At 46.6% G+C, this 15,194-nt stretch overlaps 7 protein-coding genes across 7 annotated transcripts; 6 read left to right on the top strand and 1 right to left on the bottom strand.

The window, feature by feature from the left end:
- Positions 1-60: 60 nt before the first annotated feature.
- Positions 61-1,741, top strand: VTN77DRAFT_1017 (uncharacterized protein; the record flags this gene model as incomplete). The annotated part of the gene is made up of 6 exons (XM_069416703.1): positions 61-63; positions 115-262; positions 322-854; positions 907-993; positions 1,089-1,479; positions 1,569-1,741. The coding sequence occupies 6 exons, from the start codon at positions 61-63 to the stop codon at positions 1,739-1,741; spliced, it is 1,335 nt and encodes a 444-aa protein (XP_069273121.1).
- Positions 1,742-3,483: 1,742 nt separating this feature from the next.
- On the top strand, positions 3,484-4,023 carry VTN77DRAFT_1018 (uncharacterized protein; the record flags this gene model as incomplete). Its single annotated transcript, XM_069416704.1, has 1 exon — positions 3,484-4,023. The coding sequence occupies one exon, from the start codon at positions 3,484-3,486 to the stop codon at positions 4,021-4,023; it is 540 nt and encodes a 179-aa protein (XP_069273122.1).
- A 1,023-nt stretch (positions 4,024-5,046) lies between these two features.
- On the bottom strand, positions 5,047-6,203 carry VTN77DRAFT_1019 (uncharacterized protein; the record flags this gene model as incomplete). The annotated part of the gene is made up of 4 exons (XM_069416705.1): positions 5,047-5,118; positions 5,178-5,925; positions 6,020-6,105; positions 6,201-6,203. The coding sequence occupies 4 exons, from the start codon at positions 6,201-6,203 to the stop codon at positions 5,047-5,049; spliced, it is 909 nt and encodes a 302-aa protein (XP_069273123.1).
- A 3,965-nt stretch (positions 6,204-10,168) lies between these two features.
- On the top strand, positions 10,169-10,641 carry VTN77DRAFT_1020 (uncharacterized protein; the record flags this gene model as incomplete). The annotated part of the gene is made up of 4 exons (XM_069416707.1): positions 10,169-10,319; positions 10,374-10,439; positions 10,514-10,566; positions 10,618-10,641. 4 exons carry the CDS (start codon positions 10,169-10,171, stop codon positions 10,639-10,641), a joined length of 294 nt encoding a protein of 97 aa, XP_069273124.1.
- Positions 10,642-12,385: 1,744 nt separating this feature from the next.
- On the top strand, positions 12,386-12,657 carry VTN77DRAFT_1021 (uncharacterized protein; the record flags this gene model as incomplete). Its single annotated transcript, XM_069416708.1, has 2 exons — positions 12,386-12,561; positions 12,618-12,657. The coding sequence occupies 2 exons, from the start codon at positions 12,386-12,388 to the stop codon at positions 12,655-12,657; spliced, it is 216 nt and encodes a 71-aa protein (XP_069273125.1).
- Positions 12,658-13,193: 536 nt separating this feature from the next.
- On the top strand, positions 13,194-13,769 carry VTN77DRAFT_1022 (uncharacterized protein; the record flags this gene model as incomplete). Its single annotated transcript, XM_069416709.1, has 1 exon — positions 13,194-13,769. The coding sequence occupies one exon, from the start codon at positions 13,194-13,196 to the stop codon at positions 13,767-13,769; it is 576 nt and encodes a 191-aa protein (XP_069273126.1).
- Positions 13,770-14,126: 357 nt separating this feature from the next.
- Positions 14,127-14,783, top strand: VTN77DRAFT_1023 (uncharacterized protein; the record flags this gene model as incomplete). The annotated part of the gene is made up of 1 exon (XM_069416710.1): positions 14,127-14,783. One exon carries the CDS (start codon positions 14,127-14,129, stop codon positions 14,781-14,783), a length of 657 nt encoding a protein of 218 aa, XP_069273127.1.
- Positions 14,784-15,194: the final 411 nt, after the last annotated feature.

Consider the following 15,194-nt stretch of genomic DNA (forward strand, 5'->3'; position numbering starts at 1 on the left):
ATTACTGAGCATTTAGGCTGGCTTGCTGCGAGTCTCTTCATCTCGATCGTTGGTCTCGCCATGGTAAGTAAACAGACAATCTTGCCAGGTTCGACAGTCTGATATGATCGACAGGCCGACCTGGCGTCTGCCATGCCCACTGCAGGCGGCCTCTACTTCTGGACGCATTATTTCTCGTCGGAAAAATGGCGGAATCCGCTCAGCTTCGTAGTGGGATACAGCAATACCATTGGCTTGGTTGGAGGGCTGTGCTCGGTTGATTGTTCGTCTCCTCCGACACAACTCACAGTTGACACTGGTGACATCTCTGACTGATACTAGATGGCTTCGCCTTGATGCTGCTCTCGCTCATCTCCCTCGCTCGCGACGGCAACTGGACAGCGTCCCGTCCGGTCGTGTACGGCACGTATGTCGCCTGCGTCGCGACTCACGGCCTGATCGCGACGTTCTTCGGCCGCATCATGCCCAAGATCCAGGCAGCCTGCATCTTCTTCAACGTCGGACTCGTCGTCGCCTCCGTGATCGCCCTCCCCATCGGCAACAAGGTTCACAACGTCCCGATCAACTCCGGCAGCTACGTCTTCGGCACCGTCGAGAACCTCACGACCTGGCCGACCGGCTGGGCGTTCATGATCGCCTGGCTGTCGCCCATCTGGACGATTGGCGCGTTCGACTCGTGCGTGCACATGAGCGAAGAGGCTACACATGCCTCGCGCGCAGTGCCACTGGGCATCCTCTGGTCGTGCGGGATGTGCGGTGTGCTGGGATGGCTGTCACTGACGGTGATTGCGGCGGTGATGGATACGAATGTGAACAACCTCTTAAACACGTCGTTTGGCCAGCCAATGGCTCAGGTATGAAGGGTTGTATTCAAGGTCGTGCTACGTTGTCTAACCCTAACAATAGATATACTACGATTCTCTCGGCAAACACGGTGCGCTGGGCTTTATGTCCATCGTCGCGATTGTCCAGTTCTTTATGGGGCTGAGCTTGGTCAGTACCCGTAACCAATACTCCAATCTTGTTCTTATTACACTCTTTCATCCTCAATCTCAGCTATATGTACATACTAACCCTACTGATTCAAGATGATCGCCGCCTCCCGCCAAAGCTGGGCCTTCTCCCGCGACGGTGCCCTGCCCTTTTCAAGCTTCTTCCGGCACGTCAGCAAACGCATCCGGTACCAGCCGGTGCGGATGATCTGGGGCGTAGCGACCATGGCTGCGATCCTGGGACTGCTGTGCCTGATCAACAACGCGGCGTCGAACGCGCTGTTCTCGCTCGCCGTCGCGGGCAACGACCTAGCCTGGGGCACGCCCATCTTCTGTCGGTTGGTGTGGGGGGAACGACAGGGCAAGTTCCATCCAGGGGAGTTCTATACGGGCTGGCTCAGCAAGCCGATTGCTGTGACGGCGATTGTGTATCTGCTGTTTGCGATTGTGCTGTCTATGTTTCCGACTACGGGGCCGGATCCGTCGCGTAAGTTGACATATGCCCGTTCCTCCTCTCGCCATGCCTACATCAATCATATTTGTGTACCTGGACACCTGCTGACGATTTTGATGCAGCCGACAACATGAACTACACGATAGTAATCAACGGCGCCCTCTGGGGCGGCGCAGTCCTGTACTACGCCTTGTTTGCGCGGAAATGGTTCAAGGGTCCCAAGATGACTGTGGGCGAGGAGTCACCTGCCAGCAACATGTCTGCGATGGCGTCACAGACGGGACTCGATAGTTGACGAGATGAGATGGTACATTACATATCCACGTATTTACGTCTTTACGACTCTGCGGATCCAACGAATCTACGAATCTGCATTTGTTTCTAGATTGCTGTCTAGATTTAGATTCAGTAGCATGCGATAATGAAGATAAGTATCAGATAATTGGATTTCTTTTCTTATTCTTATAGGACACTGCCTTCCTGCCTACCTAGATTGGTACTATGTCAAGAAGCACTCACACACTCTCTCTCCTAAGAGCAGGCCTTAAGAAAATAAAAAATAAAAAAAAGATTTAAGATGAAAATAAAAATAGAGATAAAGGACTGCAACTTCATCAGTTCACTCCATATCGCAAATGTATCACTTTCTGATAGTGATTCTGTAATCTTATGATCTCTTGTTCAGAGTCGATAAAAGAGCATACCCAGCATCCATCCTCCAAGAAATTATACCATGTACACCATCGGCTTGACCTCTACATCCCCGTCTCCAACAATATTCCGATTAACTATAGTTTATAAACTCTAAAATTGGAATTTATTACAGTAACCCCCCCGCTAGTACAGACCCCCTAGTAACGGAATCCTCTGTATAGCGGAACGGCCATGTTGCCAAAAACGTCATTCTCACCAATTGTACGGAAAACCCTCTCTAATTCGTATACCGGAATGCTGCTGCAAAAGCCTCCATATATTCCGTTATACGAGAAGAAAAAAAACAGTGCAAAATGCCGCCCCGGAAAGCTATCTCAATGGAGCAAAAGATTGATTTGCGGCAGTATAAGGCTGCAAATTCATCGCTGAGTCTAAAATCCCTTCAATCCTGGTTCGAGAGCAGATATAGTCGCTCAATTTCCAGATCTTCTGTACAGAAAATCATCTCTCCACGATACGCCTTCCTTGATTCCTCCTTTAAATGCCCTACCTCCCTTAAACGAATTCGCCGTGAACATTGGCCGGAGCTCGAAGCAGCACTATACGAGTGGATTTCACAGGCAGAGAAAGATATTCCGATTTCTGCAGATATTATTCGGGCAAAGGCACAGTTTTATTGGTCAAGGATGTCTCTTTATCGCGAGAAGGAGATGCCATTATTCAGTAATGGATGGCTATACAAGTTCCAGTCTCGACATGCAATCAAACTTCGCGAACTCCATGGAGAAGCTGGAAGTGTCCAAGAGAATGCTTCTCGGGCAATGATACCAATCCGTCAAGCCCTTGCAAACTACAGTCCGAAGGATATCTTCAATTGCGATGAGTCTGCCCTATTTTGGAAGCTTACTCCTGATCGAAGTCTCTCTACATGCTCAATTCCTGGAAGGAAGAAAGGAAAAGCTCGAATAACAGTTCTTTTCTGCTCTAATTCTGATGGGTCAGAACGGCTTCCCTTGTGGTACATTGGAACTGCCCAAAATCCTCATGGATTCCGCGCTGCAAACATTAATATCGACAACCTCAATCTCAAATGGCGGGCCAATAAGAAAGCGTGGATGACAAGCCATATTATGGAAGAATGGCTATACTGGTTTAATAGCCAAATGAGTGGCCGAAAAGTTGTGCTTCTTATGGACAATTTCTCTGCACATGAAGCTGCTGTTGAGAAGATCAATGCCAGTCTACGGCCCTTGCAAAATACCCTCATTATTTGGCTCCCACCGCACAGTACGAGTCTTTTTCAGCGTCTCGACCAAGGGATCATCTATACATGGAAGCGGTTATGGAGGAAGCAATGGATTGCATATATGCTTGTCGAATACGATGCCGGACGAGATCCTCTCTCTACAATCAATATCCTCAAAGCAATTCGCTGGGGTATACAGGCATGGCTTTGATATCAAACAGTCTACATTTGAGAAATACTTTAAAAAAGCCCTTACCGGAGATACTGCAGAGGCCGAAGCTCTTGATGATCCAATTACAAATGAGGTTCAGCATGATTTTGTACAACTCCGGCAAGTCTCCAGTATCCAAGAATTGATGGACCTCAATAGTTTTCTTAATCCGGCTGACGAGGATATACGAGATGATCGTGAGGCAATTGATGAGCGGATAATTGCACAGCTTGAGCCTACTCCAGAGGAAGATTCAGATGAAGAAGTAGAATTCCACGAAAAGATCCCTCTCTCGGAGGCAATTGAGGCTCTTCGGAAGCTTCGGCTCTATGAGGAACAGCAAGATGAAGGGTATCAGCCTATCCTTCGTGAATTTGATCAATTTGAGCGAATCCTATTGGCCAGGAGGGTCAACAATGCTGTACAGAAGGATATACGAGGCTATTTTCAGGGCGATTCTATATAGCGGAAAATCCTGTATAACGGAATACCAAGGCTGCCAAGAAGTATCCGTACTAGCGGGGGGTTACTGTATCTTGAACATAGAATCAAATAAGGTCACAAGAAGTGGTTTATTTTTTAAGGATGAACGTTAGAATATTTGAGCAAACTTGCTAGCATTTAATAGTAACAAGGGGTGAGTGGGCATTCAGCCAATTGAATCTTTTTATTTACTTATATGATACCCGCTTCATGACCGGTGGCCTGCTTGCTAATCTGCCTGCCTGCCTTTATTAGTGCTGTTGCAGATTCGGACAAAAAAACAAAGAAACAAAGAAAAAAAGAGGCGTCATGACACCGAATTTGTATCTGAACCAAGTGTAGCTCGCCAACAGGTACCACCAATATATATATATGGGTGATTCTGACCTCCAAGGGATATGACATCAACAACATCAAAAAATCCATCCACACAATCCCAGCCAATACTCTCTCTCTCTCTCTCTTTTTTTTTTCTTGCTCCCTAGAATCTTCTCCTGAGATAGCACGTCCATCCATACGGCACTGCCGTAAAATGGGATTCGTACTTCCAGCTCTGACCTGGGTTTACCTGGCGGATATCATCGAACTCTCTCAGCAGGGTAGCCGACACCTTGGACAGCTCGATCAGGGCGAGGTTGCGCCCGATACAGGAGTTGTAGCCGGCGCCGAACGGCAAAGACATAAAAACAAAGGTAATTCGTTATTAGCGAAGCTGGGCTACAGGTGCGTAGAGGATCGTAGATTCGATACTCACTGGAATATAGTACTTTTCCAAATCACGACTCTCCGGCTTGAGCCATCTTTCTGGGTTGAATTCGTTGGCGTCGTCGCCGAAGAGTTCTTTGCTGCGGTGGATGACCCATGGGTTGACGCTTAGGATGGTCTGTACTCTTGTCAGCCTAGTTAAAAAAAAAGGAATAAAGAAAGAATGAAAGAAAGAATGGACGAATGAGGGACATGGGCTTGTAATTACATACGCCTTCAGTGAAATATCGCCCGCCGATTGTCAGCCCCCGTTTGGGAACCACTCAGGAAGCCCAAAGGCGACGGCAGGGTGCATTCGCTGAGTTTCCTTGATCTGTAGAGACGAATAAGTCGATGTCTCTCTATTGACTTTCAAAATAAGGAGCAACATACACAAGCTTGCAGAAAAGGAAGACTCTGCGCTTCAGCAAAGCTGACGATCCTCGACGTCTTCGCACTCAGAATTTCTGCTCTTGCTCGCTCGAGATGCTTCGGGTATCTAATCAGATAGTAGAAGAAAGCCTGCAAGGTCGCGCTGATGGTGTCTGCCCCCGCGCCAATGGTCATATTGGTCACGCCGTACAGCTCGTTCTCTTCCATCCGGTCCGGGTGCTCGGCCACCATCCGCTTCCAGTGCTCGAACATGTCGAATCGGACCTCGGGGTTAGTCCTGCGCTTGCTGATGGCGCGCAGCGTCGTGTCGAAAATATGTTGGCTGGGCATCAGCCCTAATTTCGTGACCAATGGGCTCCCCAGCGTCATCTGATGGAGTTTGACAAAGAACCCGGCGACGGCTACGTAGAGGGTCAACACGCGTGAGTTCTCAATCGACCCGCCGATGTCCGTGCCACTCTCTAGAAACCCAAAAGGACTGGAGAAGGCCATCTGTCCTACAATGTCAAAGGCTATGTAGTTGAACCACTTGTCGAACTCGACGGGCTGCCGTGCGTCTGCGAGCTGTCCAAGGCGGGTCATCAAGAGCTCTATCAACTGATCCATATGCTGCTCGGATTTGAGGAGATTCGTCAGGGTGAAGGCAGAGGCGATGTTCCTTGCCCGTGATACCTGACGCTTCGGGTCGACCTCGGACATGGGGGTCTGAAATCGGTGATCTGGGAGCCATGGCTTTGTACCAGTCTGCCTGTCATGTTGAATGATGTCAGCAGATTCAGGATGGACAGTAATCAGAAACGAAATCAACCCCAAGAAAAGTTTCGTCGAGCATTGTTCCTGACCTTGCGGAGTGGCGCGAGGAGGATGGCGCGAATGGCATCTGGATGGCTGGCGCTGACCTCCTTGTAACTGATGCGGACGAAGTGGCCTGCCGAAGTCGTTAGTTAGGGTACAACTCACATAAAAATGTATAAGGAAAGAAAAGAAAAGCTAGGGAGAGAGGAAATAAAGAAGAATACTGACCATGCTTTTCGTGTAGTCGAATAGATTGCCATTCAATATCGCCCTTAATTACATGCCACACTTGCCACACAATGGAAAACGACGCCAGGAAAGGGCCCGGTATATCATGAAGACTCGCAGCGTAGCGTCTTCGAATGCCCAAAATCACCACGAAGACTATCACGGCCGGAATAAGGAATTGACTGGCAGTGGCAGTCATGTTGCACGTCGCGAGCCAGGTCTATCTCATCTAGGTAGGACTCTTCAAGTTAATATCCGAATATAGGAACCTCCTATCGTGAAGAAGCAAATTATGTTGAACCTAATTAGGTCAGAGACCACCAGCAACGACTCCAAGTGCTTAGGAAAACACCCGATTGTCTGAAGTACCCCATAGAAGGCATTGACTTTTCTATGCTGACCAGAGCGATGAAAAGGCAGGTCGATGAAACTTAAGCGAGTACTTAATCTCCGACAGGCCCAATACCCGTCAGCTCACTTTCAGAGATATGCTGCATTTACTGAGTATTATTATTGCTTGAAATCGTTTTGTGCAATGCACGGGACGTAGTAGACTGCCTCGCGGCACGAAGAGCGATTAGTTAGTCAGCCTAGGTGCAGAATCCTCGACTAGTCGTTTTACTGACTGGTCCAGACGAGTCTTCTCCTCCCTCGTTCTGTAATACATGAGTGTCCACAGCTAACCATGTAAATCCTATCGTATATCCTGACCGGATCGTTCAATATTGTGACAGACTTGATTGTGCTGTGCCTGCCAATGCCGATGATCAGGAACCTCCAGATGCCACTGCCCAACAAGATAGAAGTTACCATCATATTTGCAATTGGGTTTTGGTGAGTCTTGCCGAATCAAGCAGGGGGAGGGTTTACTTGCCACTTGCTAACAGCCGCAGCATCTGCATCATCAGCATCGTTCGGGTCATCACACTGACGAAAGTCTCCTACGCCGTCATCACTCATTCCGTACCAGCGGCCTTGGAGCATGATGGAACCCACCTTGGGGATTACTATCGCCTGTATCCCCGTCACACGACCGCTGTTCATGCGAGGAATCAACTCGTCTCGAGGCACCGGAAGCCTCTCCAAGCCGTCGGATTTCGATTCGAGAAACTTTCAGAATCTCGACGAGCAGCAGCTCTACCCCTTGAAGAACGTCCAGAATGAAATCGTAATTCGAGGTTCGCCCAACAATGATGATGAGATGACTCGTGCAGCAACGACGGGATCGGTCTGCACGCTATGCCGCCAGACGCGGGTGGAATCAACATCAAGGCAGAGTTCAAGATCCAGGACAGCAGGATTGGTCATACACAGCGATGACGATGAACCGGAGGGTGTGAATTGAACTTTAACCCATGTAAGCGGCACGCCCGGTGGTAGCCCTATTAATTTCTTTTTCTCGATATAACACCTTCGAAGCATGTCCAGGATGAGTAGAAAGGGCTTCTGTATGAATATTAGATTTTTTTTCCTTTTCTCGTTTCGAACTTTGTTCGTCTGTGAATCTATCTTCCTGTATAGGCTTTGAGCCGGATGGAAGTCTACAGCAAAGTTCCTCACTATGGCTACTACAGTACCTTCTTATAATAGGAAATGAGAAGGCAGGATACAAGGCAGACTCCTTAATTCGTTATTGTTATTACATGACATTCTATAATAGTATGTATCAATATATAAGTAATAGTATAATCTGCTGCTACTACTACACACGCTCTCTCTCTCTTTTTTTCCTCTTCTTCCTTTTTTCTTTCTTTCTTTCTTTCTTTTTCTTTTTTTTTTTTGAAAAAAATTTCCTACAACGTGTAATAGCCGTTAGCTCCTGATTCTGGTTAGATGTGCAGGTATATTAATTCCATCACAAATGGCGGTACTGTGGATTTTTTTGAAAGGGAGGTTGCATGTTCGATATTCGAGCGAGGCAAGATGGGCGTTTCATTCAATTTTTGGAGGTGAATAATAATTGGATCTATTATTCCTTGTCATACTTTGCTTTCTTTTGTCGCTGAGAACAAGGTTTTCAACAAAAAAAATACATCCTGTAGCGAGCATGAAAGTTTTTTCATTTCAGATGTCTTAGCTCATCTATTACACTGAGGTGCCATAATACATGGATACGTGATAACGGTCTGTGATTCTTGCAGGCACTACCCATACGGCCAGAATTTGCTAATTTAGTATGATAAATACGATCGAACAATGCGTTAACAGAATTAGAAAACCAGACCCTTGGTAGAGCAGACAGAAGGTGGGATTTGCAATAATTATCAAAAAGGTTTCATGATCATTACGCCCATATCTTCATCATTATTGACTGACTGGTCTATTGAAACATCTTTCCTAAACTGCATAGTTCCAATTCCATTCGGGTTCCCTTCCCATAACAAGTGTCGTATAATTGGACGTTACATTAAGCTCTTTTCATGAGTTTTTGTGTTGCTTTCTTCTGAGCCACGTACGTACGTATGTTGGGGGCCAATATTACTGGGCCAGAACACGAATACGAGAACCGATTAAGTCAGCCAAGATTTGAAGACAGACATATCCACGGATCTCTCCTTTATCTATCAAGACGATAGAGTGACGACTATTAATTAATATATGGATGGTTTGCCAGCACCAGTGGAAAAATAAAATTTTCATCTGGGGGCCAAGAAGGTTCTCAAATAGATGGAGCCTCAGCCACCATATTTTACTGGGCTAATAATTAAATTTGCGGTGCATCCATGCGACCTCGTGTCCCATTATGGAAAATTAATACGAGTTGCAGTCAGGTACGGAAGTGATGTTACTCGTGGCCATCTTCTTCCTTGGCGTCAACTCGAGATTTCTAATCATGATGTCATGTCCAGCTACCCTCAACTCGACATATATTCGCTATATTATTGTTATAGTATACTATTCTATCCGGCGCTCTGCAGGAGAGCGATGCTCCCTGATCTTCGTAAGAGAGTACGCAGTGATATGAAGCCTGATAAATAAATTCTTTCCCACAACTCAACGTCCCAAATATTGAGACTAATATGCAAGGTCCAGACTTAGGAACATACGTACATGTTTCGAAACACATTCTTCTCGCCATCAAGCTTGGCTGCAGCTGCCAAGTGTCCGAGTACGATAATCATTTCTTTGTTGAAAGAGACACGGGATGACAAGCACGGAGACCCGTTCCGCAACCTTAAATACGATTAAATACGAGAATATGGGGGAAATCCCCTTGTGGCGGAAGATAGTCCTGCCACGGATCTTGGAAACGGAACCTTATCGAAAGACACACTATGGGGATCTGTTCCGTAATGTTATTTATATTTATTTATATTTTGGCAGGTCCAGACTGAGCGCAGGCAGGCAGGGAGACTCGACTTGGATTGAAAGGTCGCGCCAGGCTTTAGTAGGATCCTGTTTCATGGTCCCAGACCCCCATTTTGCACGATGCTAGGAGAAGGATTGTATTCGAGTTGCTATAGTAGTGTGATCAGCTGGAGGTACTGGGAAATGTGAGTCTGGAACAAGAATACAAACAGGAAACGTAACCTCGTATTCACAATCGGATATCAAACAGATCGGAGGCTTTTCTTACTCCGATGTGAGCTAATATACCTCGTATCCTCGGAATCGGCCCCTCAGAATAATATCAAAGTAGAAACAGTCTCGTAAAGCATCATCCAGCTGGATATCACAGGAACAGGGGCTTGTCTTCCCTGCGTCCTAGCCAGGTCGAGCTTCTCGTAAAGAAGTCCTACGATATACTCAGTCCGTGATGTGTCTCGTATTGAGTGGAGTCACCTCTCTGCTAGCATAACAAGGGAAAAGATATAAAGAGGTGAATGTTTCCCTCCATCAGGCTCATTTCTCTCATCACAAGCAAGCAGCATATCGAGGTCCAAAGATCGACATCTCTAGCTCTACCATCTGCGCACCTAGACATCAACATCAGTTCATTTCAACACTCTTCTTTATCAAAACTCAAAATGCGTTTCCTCGCCATTGTTCCATTTATCCTCGCTATCGCCTCCGCGGCTCCTGCGACCAACTCCAACGCTGCGACTGCCCTTCAGGGAGTCAACGACAGTGCGGCGAATGCCATGAAGGAATTGCAGGCGGCCGGCTGCAACGTACTGAGTAAGTTTTGTTCCGGTTGTATTATGACTGCAGTTCGCTGATTCCGCACAACAGAATGCGTTTCTGCCCTTGCCGCAGAAAGCGCCGCTTGTGGTGCTGCTGCGGCTGAACTCGGTGCAAGTAAGGATATCCAACAGACAACCACCAGGATTTAGTCGATGAAGAAGGATATTCAACTGACTTGTTTCAAACAGACTTCTTGGCGGACCTTGCTTGCTTCGCCTCGGTCGGAAACAACATCGCTGGAGTAAGTTGCAGAGACAAAAAGGAGTTCAGGAATACTAATCGATCGAAATAGAATGTCTGCAATGGCTGCCTGTAAAGTTGTCCGCCAATCCACTATGAGTTGCCGTCTCCAGTGGTAACTGGCGAGGTCCGAACCATGTGAGGTTGTCTTTGGGGGGTTAGAGTGAGAAATCCTGTGTGTGCATGTAGGAAAGGGGCTTAGACAGGGGTGTTAGGAGGTTGTGCAAATTGTATTCACCAAATTATTGTCCTGTCAATCAAATTCAATTCAGTCTCATATCCACGATACTCCATGTCAATGTGCAAACAACGTCTATGCCAATGGCTTCTGACTTACAATTCCGTGGTAATTTCCATATACGACTCAAGTAGGTGCGTGCCAGAGCCGGTATGACTTTGAATCCGGTGGCTGATCTATCATTATCCAATCCTTCCACATCTCACTGGGTATCCTTCGCAATTTTATCCATCTGACCCAGAACGATTGTAGCTGTATCCCAAGTATTTAACAGCAACAGGTCTTGCAGTGCAATCCATCTTCATTGTTCGTTTCAAAAGCCCACCTCTCCTTACTGAATCTTTGTTCGCTGTGCCACAGATTGACGGTTCTTAGAAGTGGGCCTCTTTGAACTGGCGGTGCGGGCAAACAGTGCATATGTATCTGAAAAGGGTGAGATAAAGGAAAACAGGGAGGGAGTATATAAGTCTCGCTATGCAGTAGTTTCTTGACGTTTTTAATAAATATATATATAAAACTGCGTCAATTGTACATACCTCATATATCTGTTTGGGGGGGGGGGGGGGATATGTTATTTATTTTATAGCAAAATCGAGTTTATATACACTAACTTCCAATGCCAAAAGAAGTAATAATAGTTAAGTCAAGACAGGTCGACCTCTTTTACCCTGCCTAGCTTTTTTATAGTTTCAGTATTTAGAGCCCTAAATGTTGAGGCTTTCCCATCAAGCAATAATGCTTATATATATCACTCCGTTAGATAAGTAATTCTATGCCATACATAATCTGTTTTTTTTAGGAAAAAAAAGAGCGAGAGAGAGAGAAAAAGGGAGAAGAAAGAAACTGAGACACAGAGAGAGTTTTTAATTAAGCAAGAGAGACATCCTGGTTCAAAAAGTATGCAATGCTAGGTCTTACGTGAGACTCAACAGACACCAGAATGTACTAGACATGGCTGCGCTGCTCTCAATGTCTACATAAAGGTAAAATAAGCTCGACCCTGGGCTCTCCATCTTTAACCGAATGAAAGATACACCATGTGACCATGAAAACCCTGCAGCGTTACATCTGTCTTATTACTTACTACACTACTCATACTACCTAGTACAACAGATTCTACTCTTGCTGTATCCTTAGATAAGCATATACATATGTAATCAGTCACTCCTAGACTAATTTCGAAGAAGCTAGCGATTATGCATGTTTTAAACTATAACCACGCTAGAATCTAAAATAGGTAGTCTAGACTCAGACTCATCTTATCGACGAGGAAGTCCCACTTACTTGATAGCCTTACATATTAATATATATATTAATTAATAGATGCCTCTCCTCTATTCCGATTCTGCGACAATGGATTCATCAGTCAACTGGATAATAAAGGAATCAGCTTCGTAGCCAACTCTAGTTTGATTAGGACATAAATATCCTTTTTGTCCCGAATGGCTTTCAGAGTGCAGTGTCTATTCTTCCTTGCAGTGCTTTTAGTCCTATGTGGCATCAGCGTTTATGCCCTACCTTCCAATGATGTACACTATGTAGTCCATGAGACGCGTCGCGATCATCATATTGGATCATCGAGATGGCAAAAACGAGATTCACTCGCAACAATCGGTTTCGACAAATCACAGAGTTTACCATGCGCTTCGCGCTCAAACACCAGAATCTGCATCTAGGCGACGAATCCGTCCTGAGTGTTTCCCACCCAGACTCCCCATTTTTCGGTCAGCATTGGACCCTGGAAAAGATCGTGGAGACGTTCGCCCCGTCAGATGAGAGAATTGCTTCTGTCACACAATGGCTTACAGACGCAGGCGTGCCATTGGAGAGGATCTCGCTGTCTTCCGATCGTAGCTGGATCAGATTCAGGACCAACTTCCTTGAGGCGGAACGCCTCTTGCAAACAGAATTTTAGTCTATAAATTTTTAGGTTCCATTTTTGATAAATACCATTTTATATGTCCAGTCAGAGAATTGTACATAAGCAGAATGTCGTCTGAGAAAGGAAAGAAGAGATGGTTGTCGCAATTTCGCCCACATTAGTTGTCTATTGTGCAATATATGGGTTGGAAGAGACATCAGCCCCTTGTAAGATAAATTATAATATATACGGGCGAAACTACTGCTGTCTATATTATTCATAGATAACATGTTGTTTTATTGTTGACCACAGGAGTAGATGAAAATTGTTCTTAATTAGGTAATTAATGTTGGTCCAAGCGCCTACCCCAGACCCACTTCTGTTACCCCGGAACTCTATCAAACAGTCCAATCATGACGCGAAACGATGCAGATCGGCGTTCTTGGCCCGAGGCTATTATTAGCTTGCAGACCACCATTCGGTCTCTTGTCTGTTTTCCTCTCTGCATTTACCAGGCTTGAATTCAACCATGCACTTCCTCCCGTGGAGCATCACCCTCATTATCCTGTCCAGCGTCCACCTCGCCACCGCAGTCCTGCCACCCGGCTGCACCAAAGTCCTCAGCACTCTCAGTGACCGCGTCGACTCCCTCGCGCAATCCTACCAGACCGAGATCTGCTCCAAAGGCTGCCAGCCAGCCATCGACGATTGGGACCAATGGACCTACCAGCACGCCTTCCTCCCATTCGTCAACACCGTCACGACGGAGATGGGTCTGTCGTCACGCTTCCGGGAGACATTCATCCAGCTCGGTGAGCAAGTCGCCGCCGTCGTGAAGCGGGACTGCGGGCCGTTTCTGAAGGGGAAACACTTCTGCGCCGAATCGGAGGCCCTGAACCAGTGGGGGCGCTGCTTCAAGCGGAATTTTGTCGTTGTCGCGATGAAAAACAGTCTCAAGCTATTGCCCCTGGTGACATCGGAGATCTGCCGGGGGGAGTATACTTACCTGGAGAAGGATGAGCTGTGGGAAGTAGTGCTTCCGGGGTATATGAAGGATTATGCGCGGACGTGCAAGGAGAGTATGAGCGAACACGAAGAGCTATAGCATAGTCGCCATTGATTGACGGATGAGATGGTTGAGTACATACTGTATGGTCTGCCTGTACATACGGCTGGATTGATGACTTGAAACAGGAACCTTATACCTATGTAGATAATAGCGTTAAAAGGCTGAAAGAGTGTTCCGTCTGGGGGCAGCGTATCACTGTATATTGTTTCTCATATCAATACGCCAGAATTGTGTGCATAACAGACCAAGGGGCTGCCTGGTTTGCAGGGGCGATGAAAACTCCTTGAGCGCATTCATTGTCGATAGCCAGAGGGTGGACTCCTACTTTGAGGAACTACCTGGGTAAGTTAGCCAGAGCATGATCCTTCATCTGATTGTATGAACTACTCACTAATGTCTTTACGTCTCTGCTTTGCCTCCGGTCAAATCTCCATGTATATGATCCACACGAAGGTGCGATATGGATTCCTGAGCACCTATAACCAGATCATGTTCTTCAAGCAGGAACCGCTTCTCCAGAGCATGGGCAGATACGTCTTGTGGTACTCCCCAGTCATTCATCACAGTACTGTGGCACAAGCGGTGGAAGGGGATCAGCCACAGTCATTCTGGGGCAAGGTGTCCCTGCGCGAGTGCTTCATGTTCCTCGCCGATAAAATCCAGTCAGACAACTGGGAGGCTGATAACCCTATGCCTAAAGACAACTGGTACCTGGAAGGGAAACTGAATGAAGATGTGGAGGACGATACGGATGAGGACATCATCTCCGAGTCCAGCGAGTCCAGCGAGTCTGCCGAGTCTTCAGAACATCAACCTGAGGCTCCTGGCGGTCACAATGAGGCGAGCGAGCAGAGCGGTCCTCTTGACGTTCCGGAAGCACAGTCTGGTTTGAGCTCTCCGTTGAGCGACCCGCCCAGTTCTCCTCAAACGCCGACTAATTTCTGGACTGATCGAGAAAGGCGACTGAAAGAGGGGAGTAGGAAGCGTGCTGAGATGGAAGGAGGTTCTGAGAAAGAATCTTCGTCTGGAAAGAAGAAGAGAGAAGAGTAGTTTGGCTCTATTCTGGATTCGAGGAGGGACCTGTTAGTACGAGGAAGCTGTGAAGTAGGGATGGGACTTTTTCAATTTTTTGGTTTGATTACTGTGACTGATGTCGTGTTTGTTCGTTGAAAAAAAATCACCTCTATTAGTAGTAATAAATTATATATTAGGCTATCAGCAAGGGATATGGCAATAACTTGCCGATAGCAAGGAATATAGGTAGGGAGCCCACCTGGAAAGCAGATAATAGATACTACATACCCAATATAAGAAAGATGGTGAGGAGAATATGGCAAGGAATATGGGTAGGGAGCCCGCCTAGGAAGTAGATGATAAAAACGACTTATTGTTGGAGCTCCTGTGTGCAGTTCACCAAGAAGCTGGTGCCATGGTGCCTCTTTTTGGCCGAGTCTGCAACAA

This window comes from Rasamsonia byssochlamydoides (genome assembly GCF_041956645.1).
Source record: "Rasamsonia byssochlamydoides strain NRRL 3658 unplaced genomic scaffold VTN77scaffold_114, whole genome shotgun sequence".
Taxonomy (NCBI): domain Eukaryota; kingdom Fungi; phylum Ascomycota; class Eurotiomycetes; order Eurotiales; family Trichocomaceae; genus Rasamsonia; species Rasamsonia byssochlamydoides.